Source organism: Caretta caretta, chromosome 15 (genome assembly GCF_965140235.1).
Source record: "Caretta caretta isolate rCarCar2 chromosome 15, rCarCar1.hap1, whole genome shotgun sequence".
NCBI classification, from domain to species: Eukaryota; Metazoa; Chordata; order Testudines; family Cheloniidae; genus Caretta; species Caretta caretta.
In genome coordinates, this window is record NC_134220.1 from 8,559,305 (window position 1) to 8,582,768 (window position 23,464).

At 45.1% G+C, this 23,464-nt stretch overlaps 1 protein-coding gene across 6 annotated transcripts in view; it reads left to right on the top strand.

Annotated features, from left to right (window-relative positions):
• The window catches only part of RNFT2 (ring finger protein, transmembrane 2), a 43,035-nt gene that overhangs the window by 9,028 nt on the left and 10,543 nt on the right, over positions 1 to 23,464 (top strand). For all 6 annotated transcript variants that reach the window (XM_048821060.2, XM_048821058.2, XM_048821062.2 and 3 more), the window contains 4 exons: positions 869 to 945; positions 2,501 to 2,601; positions 5,876 to 6,029; positions 21,719 to 21,868. In XM_048821060.2, the coding sequence (XP_048677017.1) occupies positions 869 to 945; positions 2,501 to 2,601; positions 5,876 to 6,029; positions 21,719 to 21,868 (482 nt within the window). The remainder of the gene's footprint in view (positions 1 to 868; positions 946 to 2,500; positions 2,602 to 5,875; positions 6,030 to 21,718; positions 21,869 to 23,464) is intronic.

Below are 23,464 nucleotides of genomic sequence, written 5' to 3' on the forward strand. Positions count from 1 at the left end.
AGGCGGTCAGGGGTGAAGCTACCTGTCTTTAGGCATCTTGACTTTTCTTCCCCTTTAATGTCATTACTAGCTGTTACAGCTGAGTGAGGTCCATGTTTTATGTCCTGTCCTGCCATGTGGCAGACTCTTGTTTTGTTCCTTGTCTTGGTCTCTCTCCCTGCCCCTCTCCATTCTCACTCAGACCTCTCCAAGGGACAGATGGGATGGGAATGCTTACAGCAGCCTCTGCTGGTCAGATCTTGTGTGGTACTGAAAGTCTCAGAAGGGATTCAAATTGTGCTTGGCTGGAAGGATGGTAGCTGGGAGATGGGATCTGATGGGATCACCAGTTAAACTTTACAACTGAGATTTTCAAAGCTGCCTAAAGGATTTGGGCACCCAGTTTCCTTTAATTTGAATGGAAATTGGGCATCCAGATCCCTTAGTGGGTCACAACATAGCGTTGCCAGTGCACCTCAGTCTTGATCTGCAGAACCAGCTGCTATTCCAGTCTTCCCTCCTTCCCTAGCTCTGTTCGTGCAACTCGGGCATGCTCTGCAGTGCCTTTGCTATTGTGTTCCTGGGTCTCTCTTGAACAGAGGTTGCCATTTCTTCAGTATTGTATTAGACTGGGTGGCAGCTTGTGCTTCTGGGCATATACGCACTGGAAATGGCCATGACACATTCACGTTAATTTGGCTTGTGATCTGAACCCCGCTCTCCAGAGCTTAGCAGCCAGTGTGTTAGCATCCCCCACTATATCCAACAATTACAGGTGTGGTGTTTGTTTGTTTGCTTTAAACCTAAAACTTTGAGTATAAAATAATTTAACAATGTGAATACTGCCTCCCCAGCTCAACAGCCCTTTGATGCGTGTCTTTCCTTGCAGGGATTGCTGTGTGCATTGGTATGGCCAGCACATTTGCATATGCTAACTCAACTCTCCGAGAACAGGTCTCTTTGAAGGTGAGTACGGTATCTTGCTCTATGGTGTTCCTGAGACATTGCTCTTAATATGCAACATAATGCTGATGCCAGATCTTGTCTTGCACTTTGTGGATGAAACAATGAATGTGCACAGATTTTTTTTACATATATGAACACTCTGTTCCCTCCCTGCCCCACACAGCCTCCCTGTCTTGCTGGAAGCCTGGTATAGTGATTAGAGAATGAAAAATCAGAACTGGTTTCTATTCCTGGCCCTGTCACTGATTTGCAGTGCAACTTCAAGCAACAGCTATGTGCCCCAGTTTGCCTATATGTAACAATGGATAATAATGCCCCTTTCACCAGGATGTGGTGAGGCTTAATTCATTAATGCTTACAGAGAGCCTGTAGATTTTCAGATGAAAGATGCTATAGAAGTATTACTTATTAATATACTTGGTGTTCTGGTTACATCTTAAATAAACCAATTGGCTTCTTCAGGTATCATGTTTAATAGTCTCATTGGGATATCTCAACAGCATGGCAGTGCCAGGTTGGGGCTGCATTTTCATATAGCTGATATGTGAGTGGCATAAATATATAATTATGCACATGTGGTAATGAAATAAATGTGACAAAATGCAGACTGATGGGATAAATTGCCCAATTAGGTATTAATTATCTCTGTCTTGCACATTTGACTGCCAAACCTTACCCTGCCCATTAATACGTTAGCTTGAAGACTCAATCTAGCATTCCTCTGAACAGCTTCACAGAGCCACATTTTTACTAAATAAACCTGCCCGAAAAATTCTTTCTCATTTTCCCTCCCAAATGGGGAATTTCCTTCTCAAAATTACGCTGGTCCAAGGCTCAGAAGAGGCAACCTTCAGACCTTCACACGTGCTGAGTTTAGGATCTAATATTCTGTCATTCATTCCCATCTTCACAGATGTAGAATTTACGCTACTGTTGGTTTTTTCATCTGTTCGGTTGTTTTTTGCTTATATCACATGCTCTGAAACCACCCTGCATCCAAACACTGTCCATTTATGCTCTATGCAGTATGTTCTAGGTATGATAATGGTCTAAAAGAGTCTAGGTAATATATTGTTTTGAAAGCTACATGTTTAGATGTGATAGGTCCAGTTATCAAATGTGTCCCCTGATAAGGCCATCTAGATCCTGCTTATGGAAGCTCAGACCTATGGTACAGCATATCTGCTCCTACTTATCAAGCTGAGTGTAAGCATGTAGGATTTGGATGTCCTGTTGAGGCACCCACCTTTGAAAACTGGGTTATGTGGGTCTGACTCTCCCTTTCTGCCAGTGTAATTCCCTTGATTTCAATGGAGTAACTGTGCTTGATAAAGTAAACGAGAGCAGATTCTGGTCCTGTTTATCTATGTCTGTACCTTGCTGCCTATTTTTATGTCTCACTCCCATGTAAATAACTAATTACTGAATGCTCAGAAGTGTGTGTTTGTCCCCTGGGTTGGTCTCACATTTTTCAGCAGTTAAAGGCTTTGTGCACAATATGCATGTTCCCTTTAGACTTTTGAATATGTCTTGTCTGCCTCTTGTTTGTGCTCAGGAGAAGAGGTCGGTGCTGATTGTCTTCTGGATCCTGGCCTTCCTCCTGGGGAATACCTTATACTTGCTTTACACTTTCAGCTCCCAGCAGCTATACAACAGGTGGGCATGTGGTAACTCCTGCCTGGTGGAAACAGGCAGTAATTGCCAGGGTGGAACAGAGGGTGCCCACCTTCTCTCACACTTTTGTGAGATGAAAGTGTAGTTCCATGGAATCTGCCATCTCTGCTACGGTAAATGGAGGGAAAGCATGCGGGTCACTTTTTGCCCATGGAAGCTGGGATTTTCTATCATGGTGTAACTGAGATATAGAGAGCCTGAGTGCTGGAACCAGATGATAATACTGACATTCATTTTCCCTTCCCAAAATGGCTTCTTTCCATTGCTATGTATCAGGCTTTTTACTCAATTACTAAAGATGGACTTGAGTAGTAACATTTAGATTTGGATCCAGAGCCAAATGTTCCCAGCATTTGGGGGTGTTTGGATCTGGTGCAAATAGGGGCAGTCTCCAAATTTAGTTATGGAGCTCAACTTTTCCGAAGCTGAGGGTTTTGGTTGGGGTCAATCTCTTGTTACAGTGACAAAGGAAGAATTAAATGCTAAAAATAGGAGAAGCTATTGGAGTTAGGCTAAGCAAGTGTAACTAGGATAAATGGGGTGAAATGATGCAAGGGCAAATTTAGGCCAAACGTTAAGAAAATTGGTCTGACAGTGAGATCTGTACCCCTGTGGAATAATTTCCCAAGGGAAGTTTTGGGAGTCCCACTGACAGTGTTGATTGAGACTTGGAACTGTATATATTAAAGAAATCATTGGATTATGCATTGTATTGAACAGTCTTGCATCAGATGAGCAACAATAGCTTAGATGACATCACAGGTAGAGTGTTTCTATTTTTAATTGTGATAAGGCAGCGGTAATAGAACCATCTCTTCCCTGGAAAAAATGCACATTGACTGGTAGAACGTTTGTATGCTCAGAACCATGGCACCCATCTGAATTTGCTTTATTAAACCAAATTTGTCATTAGCAGTTATTAGAAATACCTGTGTCTTTAACTGTTGCTTGGAGAAAAATGAGTTTCATTTGACCCCGACACTCTGAATTATTTTATTTAAAAAAAATATGACTCTCATCTGGGATTCTGCCTGGGTGTTTGGAGTGAAGGGGCTGCTGTAGTATGAATCAGACTGGAAGCAGACGAGTGAAGGGAAAGTTGCAGTTCAGTTCAGAGGCTCTGGAGGGAAGGATTGGGTCAGAGTGGAACAGGAGAAACAGGTTGAGAGAATGTGCTGGAAAGGCTGCCATAGTGGGCAGCTGGGAAACAGAAGGCAGCAAGCAGGCTGCTGGGAGGCTCTGAGCAGCAGCGGGGGTGAGATGGGGGTGTGGGGGATCTGATGAGGATGATGATCGGGGAATGGGGGAGCTGGAAGGTGAGATGGAGGTGTGGGGGAGCTGATGAGGCCAGGCAGATTTGGAAAGGAACAGCAGAGGTGGGCTGGGAGAGGGGCAGGTTAGTTCAAAGAGTTTCAGCAAAACAGGAATATTGTGCCCCTTTCTTTGGGGAGTGGTGTGTTGATGTGAAAGGGTTAAATATATTGAAAAGGCTGACAAAGAGTTCCATACCAAGGCCTGATCTGCCAAGCAGCCCCATGCAGAGTCCCCTGGACTTCAGCAGTGCTCCGTGTGGATGGAGAGGTCTGTCTATGTGGAGACCCTGGCAGCACTGGGGCCCAGAGTCCTGCACAGGCTTGTGAGGTTAGAAATTACCATTTGCTTTTTGTTCCTTTCAGTTATTTTTCATTTCCTGATTTTGCTGCTGTTTTTGTGTATTTATTTTCCTAGCCCACAATAATATTTAAGTCTCTGATTTTGTTTCTGTTTTTAGGGTTTAATTTTACCTGTTGTGCTGTGCCAGAGTTGTGAGTATTTTAATTTCATGCTCAGGCTTTTTGTTTTGGGTTTTTCTTGTTAAGTTTTTGCTTTTCACATGAGAGAGCTTGGTGGACAGTAATAGCGACAAGAAGCCCCTTGTGGCTGCTGAAGAAGGTCCTGATTTAATTGGTACCCCATGCAGTGATATCCTGAAATACTGGTACCCTAGGCTCCTCCTACCTAAGGGAGCAAATATTCAACTCAGTGTCCAGCCCCAGTTGCTGAACGGGGGGGTGGCAGGAGGAGGAAAAAGAGAGGCATCTTTCTGCTGCTCTGTGAAGGCTGTTCTAGCCCATGGCTGAAGTAGACTTGCACATTCCCTAATGTGTCCCCAACGCATGTGAGGGGCTTAATCAGATCATGTGTGCCGCAGTGGATACTCTGACCCTACCCCACCCATGCCCCGCTCCTTCCTGTTCAGTGTGAGCTGCTGGGCTGAATGCCGCACATGGAGCATGTACACCTTGAACAGCCGCCTGGAATCCAGCCTTCTGTCGCTCTGCAGCAGAACCATGCTGGTTTCTGCGGCCCCAGGATCCTTTGCAGCTGCAGGGTCTGCATGCTGAGCCCTGCTGGGTCACTGCTCTCCACCTCCCATTAGTTTGTCTTTGCTGGAATCTGTGACCGAGCTTGGATTCCACTTTCTATAGGTTTGGAATACATGCGCTTCAATCGGCGATGCTGATTCACAGAGCTCAGCTCTTAGTCGGCCTCAGAAGTTTGTGAGCCACTGTCTCAGTGCAATTACCCCATGCTGAATGGCCCCGAGCGTTCTATGTCTAATGCGATGCTGCCCTTGTCACATGCCTGCCCTGCATACCCAGCCAGCTTGGTGCTGTGGAGAATACTGTACCTGCAGTAGTTCTGCTTTTGCCAGAATGTGCTTTTGTGGGGCTTCAAGACTGGTCTACAGAGCACGGTGCTCTTGGATTGGCCTGCGCTGTTCCGACTGAGGAATGGCAACGACCCACAGCGCGGCTCTGAACTGCAGTGGAGTGCATGGTTCAGAGCATTCCCCAGTGTAAAGATGGAGAGATGTAGGTGGCTTTTCCTTCAGGAATAGGATGGAGGGGGAAAACTTGGAGACCAGAGCTGCTGATATTGGGAACACCCCCCTGGAGGGAAGTTTCTTATATTGGCCTGGAGTGCAGGGGTTAACTTCCACCATAGGCTTTGTGGATGACTATGTTCCCTTTATTGAAAATGGGCAAGTCTGAAGCCATTGACCTCAGTGGGGCTGGATAAGAGCAGGCCTGGGTCAAAGGCCTGGAGGGACTATGGGACTAACCTGCTGACCTTACTCCTGTTACACTTGCTCTTAAGAACCTGTGCTCACGTTTGGTGGAGTCCCTGGGCCCATTCTTTGTACTGGAGCTTTGATGAAGGGCAGATGATGTGCCATTCATTAATGTTTGGGTCTTGCTGTCCTGCTTTTCAGCCTGATATTTCTGAAACCCAACCTGGAGAGCCTGGATTTCTTTGACCTGATGTGGACTGTGGGGATCACGGACTTTGTGCTGAAGTATCTCACCATCTCTTTGAAATGCCTGGTCGTTGCCCTGCCTAAAATCATTCTGGCCGTCAAGTCAAAGGTAAAGGACTCCGCTTTCTTCCTGGTCCTTGTCTGATGGGAGCCACACAATGAAACTATGCCTCTGAGGTTAGATACAGATTCTGCTTGGTCCTTGCCTGGGTGTGCAAAGGCAATGGAGTCTCCATTTTCCCAAACCCTTGCATGATTTGTGCAAGGACCAGACAGATTTTCACTCCTATGTTCAAGGTAGGGTGAGGGCTGCTGGCTCCCTCCCTCCCAGAACTGCATATTGCTCCAAAAAGGGAAGGGGGGAGGTGGGGCTATAGCCAACAACAATGGGTGAGAGTGAAGCACTGCCCCTTGCTACAGGCTGTGGGCAGTTTGCACTATGTAGCCTTTTGTGAAGAAACCCCCCCCCCTTCCTCCCACTGCTGGAAAAACAGTAAATTAAAGTGATAAAAATTGCATGCTTTGTGGAAGACAAGCATCCGTATCCTTGTAACTGATAACACCTTAAATTATTAAAATGGAATTTTAAAAATCTGATTTACCATGTATGTAGTAGAACTGGTCACAATTTTTCAAATATCAACATTTTGATGAAAATGTGATGTTAGGGAAGAAAACATCCTGGAAAGTTTTGGTAAAATTTTTGCACCATTTTTCCTGGGTTATTTTTCTGACTGACTGTAGAACTGATAGAAACTTCTCTGTTATATGTACTTATTAATTGATACAATCTCTCTCCCTTCCCTCACCATTCTTGTTTTTTACCCTGAATTCTATCATCACTCATTGTGTACAATGAAACTAAACAGGCCAGTGTCACTTCATGTTTAGAATCCATTTCATTTTATGGACTTGGTTTCCTGATGTGCATGCGGGATCTCAGTGCTCTTGCATTTGAGTTCTTATGGCAGGTGTATGTTTGTTTAAAAAAAGTAGTTTCTAATTTTGGGCACTGAACCTGAGATCTCTGCTCCCTCCCCCCCCCCCGGGGGGCCGGTGGGGGCTGATCTTCAGAGATGCTGGTATTCTTCCTTCTGAGCCAGTACTTATCCAATCCCCCAGCATGTTTAGGGTACATTATGCTGCTGTGATTCTTGGATGAGATGTGAAACTCTGGTTCTGGGCTCTTGTGTTCACTGCAGACCTGTAACACTCTTTTTATTTTATAGTTTTACAAGAATAGATGTGTTAACCCCAGTGTTCTGGGAACATTCCAGCTTAAATAATTACTTTATATCACCCTAAAGGTTTGTCTGCACACAGGTTAAAGCAGCACAACACCTCCTTCCTGTGTGGATGCAGTTTTGTGGGTCTGAAGGTGACTTATATGGGTATAGCTCATTCTTGTAAGGGAAGGGGGAAAGCTATATTGGCACCTTTGCACCCAAAGCAGGTGCAGTACCCATTTAACTATTTCAGTAGAAAATTGCATCCCTAACTGAACCTATTCCATCGATACTGAAACTGTGTGTAGACTAGGTCTCAGTGTATGATGGTTTTTCACTTCCTGTCCTAAACAGTTGTGTAAAGTTCCTGTTCACAATTAGAGCTGTCATGTTCTCTTTGCCCCCACCCCCAACCCGTCACCAGTGATGGATGTGGTAAGTAGAGCTTGTGGATCAGTTAAATTTTGTAAGGAGACACTTTGGTGGCCTTTGGAATGAAAGACACTATATAAATGCAAGATATTACTATCATCATCCCTCACTGAAAGTCTCAGGCAAAGCACTTAAAGGGAATTTTTAAAGCAGGAATAGTTATGCTTATAAATAAGATGGGTGGCAGGGGAGTTGAGCTGTTTGTTCCTGTGCACCAGGGGTACTTGAGATGGTTATTAATTTATCTCTGGCGATTGTCCAGTTCTTTTTTTTTTTCTATTATTGTTATTATTTTATTTTGGGAGATTAATGTGCTGGGTCAGAGCATAATCCAGCTTGCAAAAAAAGTGATGTGAATAGTCATCCCAAGATAAATTGCTGCACTGGAAAAGGTTCACAGCCTTTGCTTGCTAGTCTGAGAGCTATCCCAAGTACTCATTAATCCTTGTCCGGGGAGAAGAAAGAGACTGGGTCTTTATTTGCAGCTACAGTGGGAGGCTGGTAAGATCACATCTGTCAAGGGCCTATAATGGCTTGCAGCACAGATGCTTCATTTTTAATACCTTTTTCTGCACAGTGATATTTCTCCAATTTTTTTTCGTCCATTTTTGTCTTGAGATGTTGTTGATGGTTTCTCTGTCCCTTGACATCTGAGGCTCTGTTGCTATCACTTAATCATGGGTTTGCGCACACACACACACACTGTTCTCTCTGCATCCGTCAAACCATTTGGGGCTGTGATCTGTTCTGATCTCGAAAACTAAGCAGGATCAGACCTGAATGGGAGACCTCGAAGAAAAACCCAGCACACTGCAGGAAGTGCTGTTAGTGATGGAGTCGAGCAGGTTTTGCTGAGATGATGCCCCAGCTTAGTTTTAGGGCGCATTGAGATGCTGGAAGCCCCACTGGCAGAGGAGAACCCAAGCTCTCGTCCACTTAAGAGTATTGAAGATCCTAAGGTTTCAGAGTAACAGCCGTGTTAGTCTGTATTCGCAAAAAGAAAAGGAGGACTTGTGGCACCTTAGAGACTAACCAATTTATTTGAGCATGAGCTTTCGTGAGCTACAGCTCACTTCATCGGATGCATACTATGGAAACTGCAGAAGACATTATATACACAGAGACCATGAAACAATACCTTAATAATATTAAAATATTATTAAAATAATAATTGTTTCATGGTCTCTGTGTATATAATGTCTTCTGCAGTTTCCATAGTATGCATCCGATGAAGTGAGCTGTAGCTCACAAAAGCTTATGCTCAAATAAATTGGTTAGTCTCTAAGGTGCCACAAGTATTCCTTTTCTTTTTGAAGATCCTAAGATGCATCAACCTTGGGGTATGTCTACACTGCAGCTGGAAGCATGCCTCCCAGCCTGGGTAGAGAGCTCAAGCAAAGCTTGTATGTCTAGCACACTAAAAATGGATGTTGCAGCACAGGCTGCCTGCCTGAATACAAGCCCGTCCATAGAATCATAGAATATCAGGGTTGGAAGGGACCTCAGGAGGTCATCTAGTCCAACCCCCTGCTCAAAAGCAGGACCAATCCCCAATTAAATCATCCCAGCCAGGGCTTTGTCAAGCCTGGCCTTAAAAACTTCTAAGGAAGGAGATTCCACCACCTCCCTAGGCAACGCATTCCAGTGTTTCACCACCCTCCTAGTGAAAAAGTTTTTCCTAATATCCACCCTAAACCTCCCCCACTGCAACTTGAGACCATTACTCCTTGTCCTGTCATCTTCTACCACTGAGAATAGTCTAGAACCATCCTCTCTGGAACCACCTCTCAGGTAGTTGAAAGCAGCTATCAAATCCCCCCTCATTCTTCTCTTCTGCAGACTAAACAATCCCAGTTCCCTCAGCCTCTCCTCATAAGTCATGTGTTCCAGACCCCAAATCATTTTTGTTGCCCTTCGCTGGACTCTTTCCAATTTATCCACATCCTTCTTGTAGTGTGGGGCCCAAAACTGGACACACTACTCCAGATGAGGCCTCACCAATGTCGAATAGAGGGGGACGATTACGTCCCTCGATCTGCTCACTATGCCCCTACTTATACATCCCAAAATGCCATTGGCCTTCTTGGCAACAAGGGCACACTGCTGACTCATATCCAGCTTCTCGTCCACTGTCACCCCTAGGTCCTTTTCCGCAGAACTGCTGCCTAGCCATTCAGTCCCTAGTCTGTAGCTGTGCATTGGGTTCTTCCGTCCTAAGTGCAGGACCCTGCACTTATCCTTATTGAACCTCATCAGATTTCTTTTGGCCCAATCCTCCAATTTGTCTAGGTCCCTCTGTATCCTATCCCTGCCCTCCAGCGTATCTACCACTCCTCCCAGTTTAGTATCATCCTCAAATTTGCTGAGAGTGCAATCCACACCATCCTCCAGATCATTTATGAAGATATTGAACAAAATCGGCCCCAGGACCGACCCCTGGGGCACTCCACTTGACACCGGCTGCCAACTAGACATGGAGCCATTGATCACTACCCGTTGAGCCCGACAATCTAGCCAACTTTCTACCCACCTTATAGTGCATTCATCCAGCCCGTACTTCTTTAACTTGCTGACAGGAATACTGTGGGAGACCGTGTCAAAAGCTTTGCTAAAGTCAAGAAACAATACATCCACTGCTTTCCCTTCATCCACAGAACCAGTAATCTCATCATAGAAGGCGATTAGATTAGTCAGGCATGACCTTCCCTTGGTGAATCCATGCTGACTGTTCCTGATCACTTTCCTCTCATGTAAGTGCTTCAGGATTGATTCTTTGAGGACCTGCTCCATGATTTTTCCGGGGACTGAAGTGAGGCTGACTGGCCTGTAGTTCCCAGGATCCTCCTTCTTCCCTTTTTTAAAGATTGGCACTACATTAGCCTTTTTCCAGTCATCCGGGACTTTCCCCATTCGCCACGAGTTTTCAAAGATAATGGCCAATGACTCTGCAATCACAGCTGCCAGTTCTTTTAGCACTCTCGGATGCAACTCGTCCGGCCCCATGGACTTGTGCACGTCCAGCTTTTCTAAATAGTCCCTAACCACCTCTTTCTCCACAGAGGGCTGGCCATCTATTCCCCATGTTGTGATGCCCAGCACAGCAGTCTGGGAGCTGACCTTGTTCGTGAAGACAGAGGCAAAAAAAGCATTGAGTACATTAGCTTTTTCCACATCCTCTGTCACTAGGTTGCCTCCCTCATTCATTAAGGGGCCCACACTTTCCTCTTGTTGCCAACATACCTGAAGAAACCCTTCTTGTTACTCTTAACATCTCTCGCTAGCTGCAGCTCCAGGTGTGATTTGGCCCTCCTGATTTCATTCCTACATGCCCGAGCAATATTTTTATACTCTTCCCTGGTCATATGTCCAACCTTCCACTTCTAGTAAGCTTCTTTTTTATGTTTAAGATCCGCTAGGATTTCACCGTTAAGCCAAGCTGGTCGCCTGCCATATTTACTATTCTTTTGACACATCGGGATGGTTTGTCCCTGTAACCTCAACAGGGATTCCTTGAAATACAGCCAGCTCTCCTGGACTCCTTTCCCCTTCATGTTAGTCCCCCAGGGGATCCTACCCATCCGTTCCCTGAGGGAGTCGAAGTCTGCTTTCCTGAAGTCCAGGGTCCGTATCCTGCTGCTTACCTTTCTTCCCTGTGTCAGGATCCTGAACTCAACCAACTCATGGTCACTGCCTCCCAGATTCCCGTCCACTTTTGCTTCCCCTACTAATTCTTCCCGGTTTGTGAGCAGCAGGTCAAGAAAAGCTCCCCCCCAGTTGGCTCCTCTAGCACTTGCACCAGGAAATTGTCCCCTACGCTTTCCAAAAACTTCCTGGATTGTCTATGCACCGCTGTATTGCTCTCCCAGCAGATATCAGGAAAATTAAAGTCACCCATGAGAACCAGGGCATGCGATCTAGTAGCTAGTGGATCTAGTAGTGCAATCCCCAGGGTCCATGTTTGAGTGGCTAGCCTGTGCCACAATGTCCATGCTGCTATTTTTAGCATACTAGCTCAAGTGAACCTAGAAAGTGTCTATCTCCCCAGGCTGGGAGGCATGCTCCCATTTGCAGTGTAGACATACTCTTTGTGTTTTGGCCAAAATCCATTCAAGGTATTTACAGTCTGACAGCTCCTCTTGCAATGTCAGCCAGATAGGGTATTCTTCACTTTCTGCCCAAAATTATAATTATGGCATTGCTGTTTGCAGTTTAAACAGCTGCTGCTTTCCATTTCCAGTGGTCTCAAGTTGCAGTGGGGGAGGTCTAGGTTGGATTTAGGAAACACTATTTCACTAGGAGGGTTGTGAAGCCCTGGAATGGGTTACCTAGGGAGGTGGCGGAATCTCCATCCTTAGAGGTTTCTAAGGCCCGGCTTGACAAAGCCCTGGCTGGGATGATTTAGTTGAGGATTGGTCCTGCTTTGAGCAGGGGGTGGGACTAGATGACCTCCTGAGGTCCCTTCCAATCCTGATATTCTATGAGTCTGTGATTTCATTGACGGGGGAGGTGAGTCTTATCTATATGTGGCTAATGTAACAAAATGCTTTGGGATCCTTCAAGGTGAAAGCTACCAGAGGAATGTCCACTTAAAATCAGAGTGGAGAGATGGATGCTTATTTCAGCTGCCATGAGATAATGCTGGTGCTACTGGATTCTTCTTCCTGATCAAAGCAGTGGTTTCTAGCTGCCAGGCCTAGGAGCAGGAGTGGAAAACCTCATGCCACCAGTGAAAGAGATGATATATTTCAACACCATGGAGAAGGAAGGGGGTGGGCCGGGATTTTCTCCTGTGTTTGCTGGCAGTGCCTCTCTGGTGTTCGGCAATGGTTATAGTGAAACTTGGTAATTGGGGCCTAATGTACAGGCTTTTATCTTTCTCAGTTTGACTTCAGACCAGTCACTTTCAGATTAGTCCCATCCTTCTGAGTCCAAAACTACTCTGGCTCTTCTGGCCACGCCTCAAGATTTTCCTACCCTTCATCAAAGTTCCCAGGCTTTTCTGAACATTATGTGGCTTTCTCCAATGCTCTCATTCTCCTCTTTCTCTTGGGCATGTTGAAAATCCTTGGGTTGGAAGGGAGACGAGGAATAGAGGTTTGATAAGAGGTATGGAGTAGTAGTCTGATCCAGGCCAGGAACCCAGGAATTCCTGAGTTCTAATCTCATCTCTGACACTGCGTCCTTTGATAAGTCACTTACAAGTTTTCAAAAGGGGATTCTGTCCTGAGTGGCCAACTTTATATAGCTCAGCCCTGACTTTCAGAGGTGCTGAATACCTACCATTGGGACTACTCACAAGGGCACAGACTTGGTGCATGCATAAATCTTTTCAGGACCAGGACCCAAATCACAATGGGCCATATGAAACGCCCTGGACATTTGGGAGTATTTGGGTCCAGATCTTTAAAAGGAGTGATAAATATTTCATTAAAGTGCTTTAAAACAATTGAGCCCTTGGATTTTTTTCCCCTTGTATTTATTTTCTCCCCTCTAAATGGAGCTTCTGGTTTCCGTGATTCTCCTGGGGAAGATGGATAATACGAAACAGGACCAGGAAAGCCCTTTTGCCATGAAGAAAAGTTGCCCCCATCAATTGTTTAAAAGCCTCCAGCAATCAAGATTCCTTGGATGGAAGTTTGTCCCCAGTAGAAGCCTGGTTCCTTTCTCTCTTACCTCACGCATTTTTGCATCTTTCTCTCTTTTTTTGTTTGTTCCCCTTTATTCCATTCCCTGGAAGAGCAGCAAAGATTGTTTAATAGCCACATGGGAAGGGGATGGGGGAATCTCACATGCACCTGGGATTTTCTAAACTGCAATCTTCAGTAAGCGTGTCTCTTCTATTTATTTACTTTTAATTCCACACCCACCAAGCTGTCGTTCCTTAGCAGTGAAGATGAAAAGCTGCCATTTATAGATGTACAACAATGGAGGCCTTCACAGGCCACATGGCTCCTACAGTTTAATTTACTTTAATTCATTTTATATTGAACCAAATGACATTTGTTGGGTTTTTTTTTTTTTAATGGAGAGCTTTCAGCATGTGGGGTGGCAGCCAAGCCCCACTCCTGTGGAAATTAGGAACCCAGCTGCTATTGAAATTTCTGCTCTGCTCCACTGGGCTTTTTTAGGTGGAAAAAGAGGCCTTTTTAACATTGTGGGTAATTTACATTCTGTCATTATAGGCCTGATCCTGCTCCCATTAAAATGCTCTACTGGCTTCAAAGGTGAAGGGTTGGACCCTGTGCCTGAAATTGCCACCCTTCCACTGCTCCATTCAGTTCAGTCTCCCTTTACTCGCTTCCTCCCCGCCTCACGGCATCACCATAGTTTGTCTCATCATCTGTGGCTTCAGCGTTGACCTGGACGCAGTGTGGGAGACACAGGAGGGTTCTTTTGTGTAACTCACATTCCATGACTAAGTTTTTCCCAATCCTCTGCTATAGTGTGACTGAAAAACAATGGTTTGTTCCGATAGCGGTGCTAGCCAAAGGTGTCCGTTCCTCTCCCGTCCTTGATGACACTTGAATCTGCAAAGGAAGAGATGACTCACACATTCACATGTCGCAGTCCGTTGCTGGTAACAAACTATGCCTTGATCACCACAAAGCCAAGTGGTTATGGTGCTTAGTGGTATCTGACAGGTTTCAGAGTAGCAGCCGTGTTAGTCGGTATTCGCAAAAAGAAAAGGAGGACTTGTGGCACCTTAGAGACTAACAAATTTATTTGAGCATAAGCTTTCGTGAGCTACAGCTCACTTCATCAGATGCATTCAGTGAATAAACATGGGGAAATAGTTTTACTTTGTGTAATGACCCATCCACTCCCAGTCTCTATTCAAGCCTAAGTTAATTGTATCCAGTTTGCAAATTAATTCCAATTCAGCAGTCTCTCGTTGGGGCCTAATCACATCAGCCACACTATCAGAGGCTCGTTCATCTGCACATATGCCAATGTGATATATGCCATCATTTGCCAGGAATGCCCCTCTGCCATGTACATTGGTCAAACTGGACAGTCTCTACGTAAAAGAATAAATGGACACAAATCAGACGTCAAGAATTATAACATTCAAAAACCAGTCGGAGAACACTTTGATCTCTTTGGTCACTCGATTACAGACCTAAAAGTTGCAATTCTTCAACAAAAAAACTTCAAAAACAGACTCCAACGAGAGACTGCTGAATTGGAATTAATTTGCAAACTGGATACAGTTAACTTAGGCTTGAATAGAGACTGGGAGTGGATGGGTCATTACACAAAGTAAAACTATTTCCCCATGTTTATTCCCCACCCCACACCCCCCACTGTTCCTCAGATGTTCTTGTCAACTGCTGGAAATGGCCCACCTTGATTATCACTACAAAAGGTTCCCCCCCACCCCCACCCCGCTCTCCTGCTGGTAATAGCTCACCTTAAGTGATCACTCTGGTTACAGTGTGTATGGTAACACCCATTGTTTCATGTTCTCTATGTATATAAATCTCCCCACTGTATTTTCCACTGAATGCATCCGATGAAGTGAGCTGTAGCTAACGATAGCTTATGCTCAAATAAATTTGTTAGTCTCTGAGGTGCCACAAGTCCTCCTTTTCTTTTAGTGGTATTGTTGTACCAATAAAATAAAAACCAGCAGGATCTTATTAAAGGGAAAAAGGCAAAATACCACATTTATTGTGAATACAGAAAGAATCATAGTAAGCAGTTAGTTCTAGTTATAACATTCCATTCAATCTCATATTTATTCACACATTCATTCATACAAACACACACACACACACACACACACAGGTTCTGCAAGGTTGTTATCATAGTTACCAGCCTTAGAGTTGCTCATGCCGAGCCACTGGCCAGGTGGCCTGGACATGAGGAGGGAGCAGGGCCTTGTCAGATGCTCATCTGATGCTCCTGGAAGTTGGTTTGCAGAATCAGACCCCAAAGTTCTCACTTTTTAGAGTCTATTTTTATAGGAATTTCTTCCTATGCCAGTCTATGGGAATTGCTTCATCATGCTGTTGCTGAATCAATCAGCAGATAGCACATTCCTGACGGCTCCAAGATGTTATCTTGTTCTTTGGTTCTCCCATTCTTGAGGCTGTTGGGTGGATTCCAGTCTGCCCTCCGGGGGGTCCTCTGGTTATTTCCACTTGACGCCTTCTTCAGCCGATGGACACTGGATTCTTAGGCTGGCACCTCCCTGATCATTCAGTTATTATCCACACCAAGCATCCATCCACATACATCCTCTATCTCTATTTTAATCACAATTGTTAATACAACAAAAGGGTGGGGAGTCTCTGGGTGCTGTTTCTGTTGTTAGAGTATTGCTTTGAGTCTCTCTCTCTCTGTGAATTGCTTTGAGAATAGACTCTGTCTTAGAATGTACTAACACAATTAGCAGCTTGCAAGTTTCACACATAGAGGGAGAGAAACAGTACCAAAAACCAAGAGACCTCTTAATTAGTAATACCCTGGAATTTAAACTCTGGGGAATCAAACTCATTTGTGATTTTAATACAGAACTTCTTTAATATGATCCAACAGTATCTGAGTGCCTCACAGTCTTTAATGTCTTTACCTTCGTAATGCCCCGTGAGGTAGGGTTGTAGCAGCATTTTCAGAGGTGGCCACTGATTTTGGGTACCTTAGTTTTTTGACTTGCCAACTTGAGAGATCTGGGACCTGATCTTCAGAAGTGCTGAGCACCTTCAACTCCCAGTGACTAGGCAGAGGTCCAATGGGAGTTGCTCACGTTTACTGAAATTGAAAAAAGAAAACCCCTTTTAAATTATTCATAGTTAGCTGCAGTGAATTTTCACCTGCCTTTACATATTGGCAACAGTCTTTTCTTTTCTTTTCTTTTCTCATTCTATCCAACCTGTTTCCTTCCTTGTGCTGGCAAAGTAACCAAAAGCCCTCTCCCTTAGAGCCTATCTCCCTGCTGTCCTGTGGTCTGAAAGCCAGCAGGTTTCTCTTAGAGATTTCATCAGCATCCTCTTCTTTTAGGATATGTCCTAACAATGCTGGCAACTGGGCAAGGGTGACTCAGAACTTCTCCAGGGAATCAATCACACGCAATTTACAGTTGTCTCATTGCCACGCACACCCACCCACCGTTAAAAGAACATTAAGGTTGCAACGTCAAGCGCTCAAAAGTTAGGAAATACCAGAGTTAATGTTGCCCCTACAGCCTCAATTTGGCCCATTTGCGCATATGTGTTATGAAAGTCTTTAACTACATGAGCACCATGCTGTTTTCTCCACAGGACCCCTCACATTCAATGCACTGGCTCAGCCTGCTCTGGGAATGAATCAGGGTTGTGTAGTGAAGGACACTTTTCTCTGTAGGTCCTCTGCTTCATTTCTTGCAGAAGTTGGAGGTGTATAGTGAATGAGGTGAGGATGGCTTCATGGTTAAGGCAGCTGAATGCCACCCTGGAGCACTGGATTCTCTCTCTGCCTCTGCCACAGAGTGCCTGTGCAATGCTGGGCAAGTCACTTGAACAGACTTTCCGCAGGAGGTCAGTAAGGGTGTGTTCCTCGTTTTCAGGGTGCCTGGTTTGAGACTCTATGGGCTGATTTGCTGAAATGCTGAGCACTCACAGCTGCAACTCAAGTCAGGAGCTGCGGTTTGAACAGATAAAGTGCTATATAATGGGAAGCACTCAGAAACATTGGGTGCTAGGTCTCTCAAACTGGGCACCCAAAATTAGTGGATACTTCTGATCTTAGTCTCTCTGTGCCTCAGTTCTGCATCTGTAAAATGGGGATAGCACCTTCTTACCTCTCTCTGGGGTGTTGTGAAAATAAATTAATGTTTGTGACGCATTCAGATACTATGGGGATGAGAGCCATAGAAAAGCCTGTGTGGAAATTAATTCTGGCTTCAGAGCAGGGTTTAAACACTGTGCAGTAAATGAGGCCTGAGGTCATGCATGGAATGACATGAAGACAAAATATTGAATAGTTGTTCATTAAATGAGCACCATCCATCCTGTGCACTGAATGAAGCAGAGGGCTTGTGAGGAAAAAAGTATGTGATCATATAATTAAAGACTGTATCATAATGCATACACACATGGGGTCTTAATTAAGGTTGTACAGGCAACCTTAATTCTGGCATTTCCTAACTTCTCACAGTGCAACCTTCATAATATTTTCCCCTAGTTTTGTGTGTAATTTCCTCTGTTTGCAGGAGGCGGGGGGATAGAAAAAGGAAAGTGAAAAAAGAAATTCCATCATGTCTTATTGCCTTTAGATCTACCACACAGATCTCTGCCAGTTGAGCTAGTGGAATAACTGAGAGCAGTAGTAGGCTGTCATCCACTATGTGGACCAGCACCAGAGGGAAATGAAACACATACTTTGCTAGTTTCAGAGGAACAGCCGTGTTAGTCTGTATTCGCAAAAAGAAAAGGAGTACTTAAATAAATTCGTTAGTCTCTAAGGTGCCACAAGTACTCCTATACTTTGCTAGTGAGTTTCACAGGTAATTGCTGACAGTAGAGGAATGGTGAGACTTTGGGATCTTGGGTTCCATTCCAGACTCTGGAAAAGACTATTCTCTAGTGGTCACAGACCCTTCTGTCCCCTCCAATTTTTCACTGTCCTAGTCCTATCTCTTCCCCATCACTGACTCCCCATCCCATTCTCAGTCTCCACTCCTCAAGCTTTTTATCCCAGATCCTATTTCCTTTTCCAACCAGTTCTAGTCACTGCCCCACTTCAGCTCCCTGTCCCAATTTCTCTTTCTCTCCTTGTCCCCTTCCCTCAACTTTTCTCTACATTCTATCCATGCACTTTCCTCCTCCTCCTCCTCCATACTGGACACCAGCCAGGAGTCAGTGAGAGCACAGGAGAGACAGAAGCTCTGCTCATAGTTCTGGTTCCTTGCCCCACCCTGTCCTGGAGCAGGTGAGAGCTGCAGTTTCAGGAGCCTCCTCAGCCCCTGCAGCCCTGGGCTGGAGCATGCTCATCTGCTCTGTTGGGATGGCACATGTGCAATCCAGTCACACGAAGGAGCAGTGGGGGGCTGGCGAATGCTTGGTGTGGACAGAATCCTCAGGTTTTAGGTGACGCTCTAACAAGTCTCTAAGAAGCATGTACGAAGGGAGATTTTTTTCAAAGGCTAATAGTTTGGCCACATTTGTGAAGATGGTGATGGGAATAGCAAAAGGCATATCCTGACAGAGGCCACTCCTTGGTCCCTGCTCTGAAGTGTAGGGGTGCTGGACCTTCTTAAGGAAAGGGTTGCATTATGACTGATTTATTTTTAACACTGGCGAAGCAATGGACTTTTCCCTCACCTCATTATCAGAAATAGCTGAAACCTACAAATTAATTAAATAAATAACATAAAGCCTGAGGAGGACACGTGGCATGGAAAACTTCAGCCCACATGGTTAAAGTTCAGCAAAGTTTTATAAGCAACTGGAAACAGGGTCTTAGAATGGGACATGTAGCCAACCTTAATAATAGGCAGCACTCACAAAGATGCCTGTAATGAGTTATGGACATCAGAAATGCTAAATTTTTCAGCTGAGGGTAAAGGAAACAATATACCTGGTAAAAGAGAAGGACCTTACTTCTTTCCTGGCTCATATCTCTGCCAGTGTTTTATGGCTATTCTGAGATTTTTCCTAAATTTAAAAAGAGGCCATGTCACAGACAAATGTCCTGGAGGGTTGAGACTTGGTGTACCTGATGGGTACAGGCTCTGTACTCCATGCTCCCAGAAGGCAATGCTTTTAATTTTGTTGGGGCAACATTTCATAGGGCACTCTTTCCTTTTATGAAATCTCATTTCGCTATCTATGTAGCTGCACCCGTCCTGGCTGTGACAATAGTGTATCCGATTGCAGGGTTCTCTTGGATGGTCATTCTGGTGGTGGTGAGTCATCTAGGATGGTGCATACCCATTTCATGCTGGTAGCTGGGGCTGTTAACACATCTCCAGGCTGCTGAGAAGTCCTCCAGTTACCAGTAAAAGCCTGTGGGAAGTGCTAGCCTAGGGGACGTGACTGAGTTGGAATTATATGTAACACTTCTTAGCTTTACAGGAGTGGAGGCACCATAGTTAACAGAATCAGAGTCTTCCATTTGCTGCAAGTACATCTCTGCCTCTTCCTACGCTTCTGCTCCCTGGCCAGAGCTCACTTGAATGTTTCCAAGCCCTGTGCTCCACCCCCGGGAAGCTCAGAAACTCTGCAGGAGCTTAGTTTTAGCCCTGCCAGCTCCCGAGCTTCACAGGAGTGGCACTCCTCTTGTTATCCCATAGCTTCACAGAAGACATCTGAAATCTTTGGAGGATCAAGTGTTGACCTATACCAGGGCCGTCTGTTACGGATGCTGAATTGGATGAAGGAAAAGTCTGAGTCTAGTGGGAGAAAGGATTAAAAAGGAGAGGCAAAGTGGATTGCTTTAGGAATTTGCAGTGCATTTTACTTGCCAGTTGTTTTCATCAGGGTTGGATGCTGGGTGTGTGTATGTGTGTGTGGAGAGCTGCCTATGCTAAAGGAAGTGATAGACTAGTCATTAGCAAACTGCGACCCTCTGTCACAGGGGCTTATGAAATAAATGATGATCGTACTGAAGCGTGAGTCTGGCGAGAGAGCCTTTTGTGCTAATTTAATAAATTGCTTACATTTAGAATCCCAGATTGTTGCTGTTACATTTTTGCTATGTGATGCCACATGGGATTAAAAAGAGGAGGGTTGGGGGAAGGGGAAAAAAAGCCCAGGTCCTTTAGCTGGTGTGACCTCACTCACTGTCCCAGGGGGGATATGAGATCATGAGAATGCCAGAGCTCTCTGAAGGATTCGATTTGTTCAGCACAGCAGGACAGCCTGCCAAGTGATCTCATCTCTGAGACCCAGGGGGAGGGTGCTGGCTGCTGCTTTCTTCCTGGACTGCAGAGGATTGAATCCCTGCGCCCCACCGATGGCGATTAATGACAGCGACCTGTGATGACATCATCAACGATATTGTTACTGTGATGCACGCAGCAAAATTCTAGGGGAATTTTTCCCATCCCAAATCTTGACATCTTGAAATTTAACTTTTCAGAGTGTTAACACCATGACATCTGATCTGTTCGTTTACGTTTACGACCCCTCATCTCACCCCTTTGCCCTGGCATCAATTCTTCCTTCTAAACTATGAGTGACAACACAAAAACAAATCCTCCTCAAGGCTGGGAGACCCAAAATTAGATCCTACTTATGTGACCAGCTTCTCGGTACTGCTATAGAGTGAAAGAAAATGTGGTTAGAAAACGTACTTCTGTTGCAGCCTCCCGGGGTTATGAAAAACCTGGAGGTAATCAATGACGTCTTGATGGTGTCCTTTGTAAGAACAAATGGTTTCCAATCTAGAGGAAATACCCAAGATGAGAGGATTGTTTCAGTAGAGGTTTAAAAAGGGCATAGGGCCCATTCCTGCAAGGTGCATGGCTCCCTAATGTAGAGCAGTTAGTTGGATGAACTCTCTCTCCCAATACAATTCTTAGGAGGATTTAGCAACTCTGAAACTAAAGGTTGTATTTCAGAGCTGGTCTTTGTGTCTCAGAGTTTGTATGTGAGACCAGCACACACTGCGCAGAAGGGAATGCTGGAAAGCAAGGGAGGGCCTGTTGCAATTTGATTCACCAGGATTCTCTGCAAAATAGGGAGGCCAAGCTGATTGTACAATAGTAATTCTCTGCCTTCAGCATAGTGGTGGGACCAGGGAAAGTGAAATATGTCTTTGTACTCCTCTTCCTATTTGTTAGTATTATTGGTCATACAACAATGCCTACAAGCCAGTGCCTTGTGGGCACTATACAAACATATAGCAAAGAGTCCCTGCCCTGAAAATCTTCTAAGTGTAGGACTGTAGACAACAACTGGATAAAACAAACTGCTTGCGGGAGCACAAGGAAGCAATGAGATGATACTTTTCCCTTTCTGGGCACTGAATTAGATGACAGTGAAGAGGGCAATAGTTGCAACTCACTGATACTGGTGTGTGCAACCATTAGCAAAGTGCCTGAGTGGCTAATGGACATGCAGGACTCCTCAAAGCATGAACTCTTATGTCTGAGCCTCTCTTTTCTCCTTTTGGGCCCCTGGCAGTGATGATGATTTGTATCATTTATGCTTTACAGGGAAAGTTTTATCTGGTTATTGAAGAGCTGAGCCAGCTGTTCCGCTCGCTTGTCCCCATCCAGTTGTGGTGCAAATACATCATGGGGGATGATCCATCCAGCAGCTATTTCCTAGGAGGGATCCTGATCATACTGTATAGTCTCTGCAAGGTAAGGGGATGCCTGGTGAGTAAACTCTGTACACGGCAGCAAAATCCCTGATTTTTTTTTAAATAAGCTCTTTTAAAATGTACTAGTTTAGATATAACACTCATGGGGGCCATATAAGTATCTGAGCACTTCATGCTCTTCAAAGTATTTTATCCACCCAACACCCATGAGAAGTACTATTATCCCCACTTTGCAGATGGTGAAACTGAGGCTCAGAGAGATTTAAATGAGTGGCCTAAGGTTCTACAGGAAGTCTGTGTGGAGCTGGGAATTGAATCCTAGTCTTCTGAGAGTGTGCCTACATGAACAATTAGACCTCAGCAAGCTGGGGTATGAATCCTGCCCCTTACTGGCCTGCCACTGTCTGTCAGTGGGCACCGTGCTGATGTACGTTAACAATTCCTCAGAGCACTTTGCTCTAGCTCCGAGTGCTCTAGCTAACTGTTCACACGCCTCAGCAGGGTCCACATGGACAGTGAGACCACAACAGACTCGTGCGAGATAGATTTATAGCTTGCCACGGTCTAAATGTTCATGTAGACAAGCCCTGTGTATCAGGCTGGCACCTTAATTGCTGTATCATCCTTTTACCCGTTACACTTATGAAAGCAGCCATGCTTAGTTATGTGCCTGTGAGGACATCATACTAGTGCAGCCAGAATGAGAGCTCTGACCGATGGACATAGTTTTATGGCAGATACTGGATTAACACCACTGGAGACTGAGGCTGGCATCCCCACCAGCACAATGGATCTTGTCCAGATGGGAAGCTTCCTGGAGTTTGCCGTTGTTCTTAATTACAATAACCAGGCTCTAGGGCAGAATTGCATTTACAAGCATAAATGTTAGGTCCCAGACTAAGAGATGGACAAATGAACTAAATTTCACCCTCTTCTGCAGGCGGTTTCTGGGAGAGGTGTGTGTGTATAAGAGAGTTTCTCATCTTCCTCTCTGCTTTTCACTCGAGGCAAGACGAGGGAAGAGAAGTGAGTTTTGCAGTTAGTTCTGAAGGATGTAAGGTCCTTAGTGTGATTCTCACCATTGCCTTGAGGTGGTTTCTGAGCAATGTGTGTGCCCCGCTTTCATCAGTCTGACCTATGCTGCTGATGGTTTTCTTATTCCTGTGGAACATAACTCCCAAGGGAGGTCTTGCTCTTGGGTAATTGGTCTGTTGTGATGGATGACCTTCAGGATGAGGACTGTGATCGTGGCAGTTACCCAGTTCTGTCTGGGGAGCCAGTGCGGTGATTCGAGTGCTGCAGTGCTATGTTCTTCGTGGCTAGTGTTGCTAAGGAGGCGAGCTGCTGCATTCTGGACGAGCTGGAGTTTTCTAAGGTCAATGTGTTCGAGTCCAATGAGTTGTGGTAGCCAACCCTAGAAATCACAAAGGCATGGATTGCTTTGCCTGGATCCTGGACAGACAGCCCCTGGCCAATTACAGATGGAAAAAGCTGGTTTGAGCAGCTGTAGCTGTCCAAGTATCTAGAAGCAGTGAAGAGGATGGGAGACAGTCTAGGGCCTTGAGAGACTTTGCAGATGAACTGTCTGGTAGCACAAGGAGAAGTTGCCCATCACCATTCTCTCTGAATGCAGCCT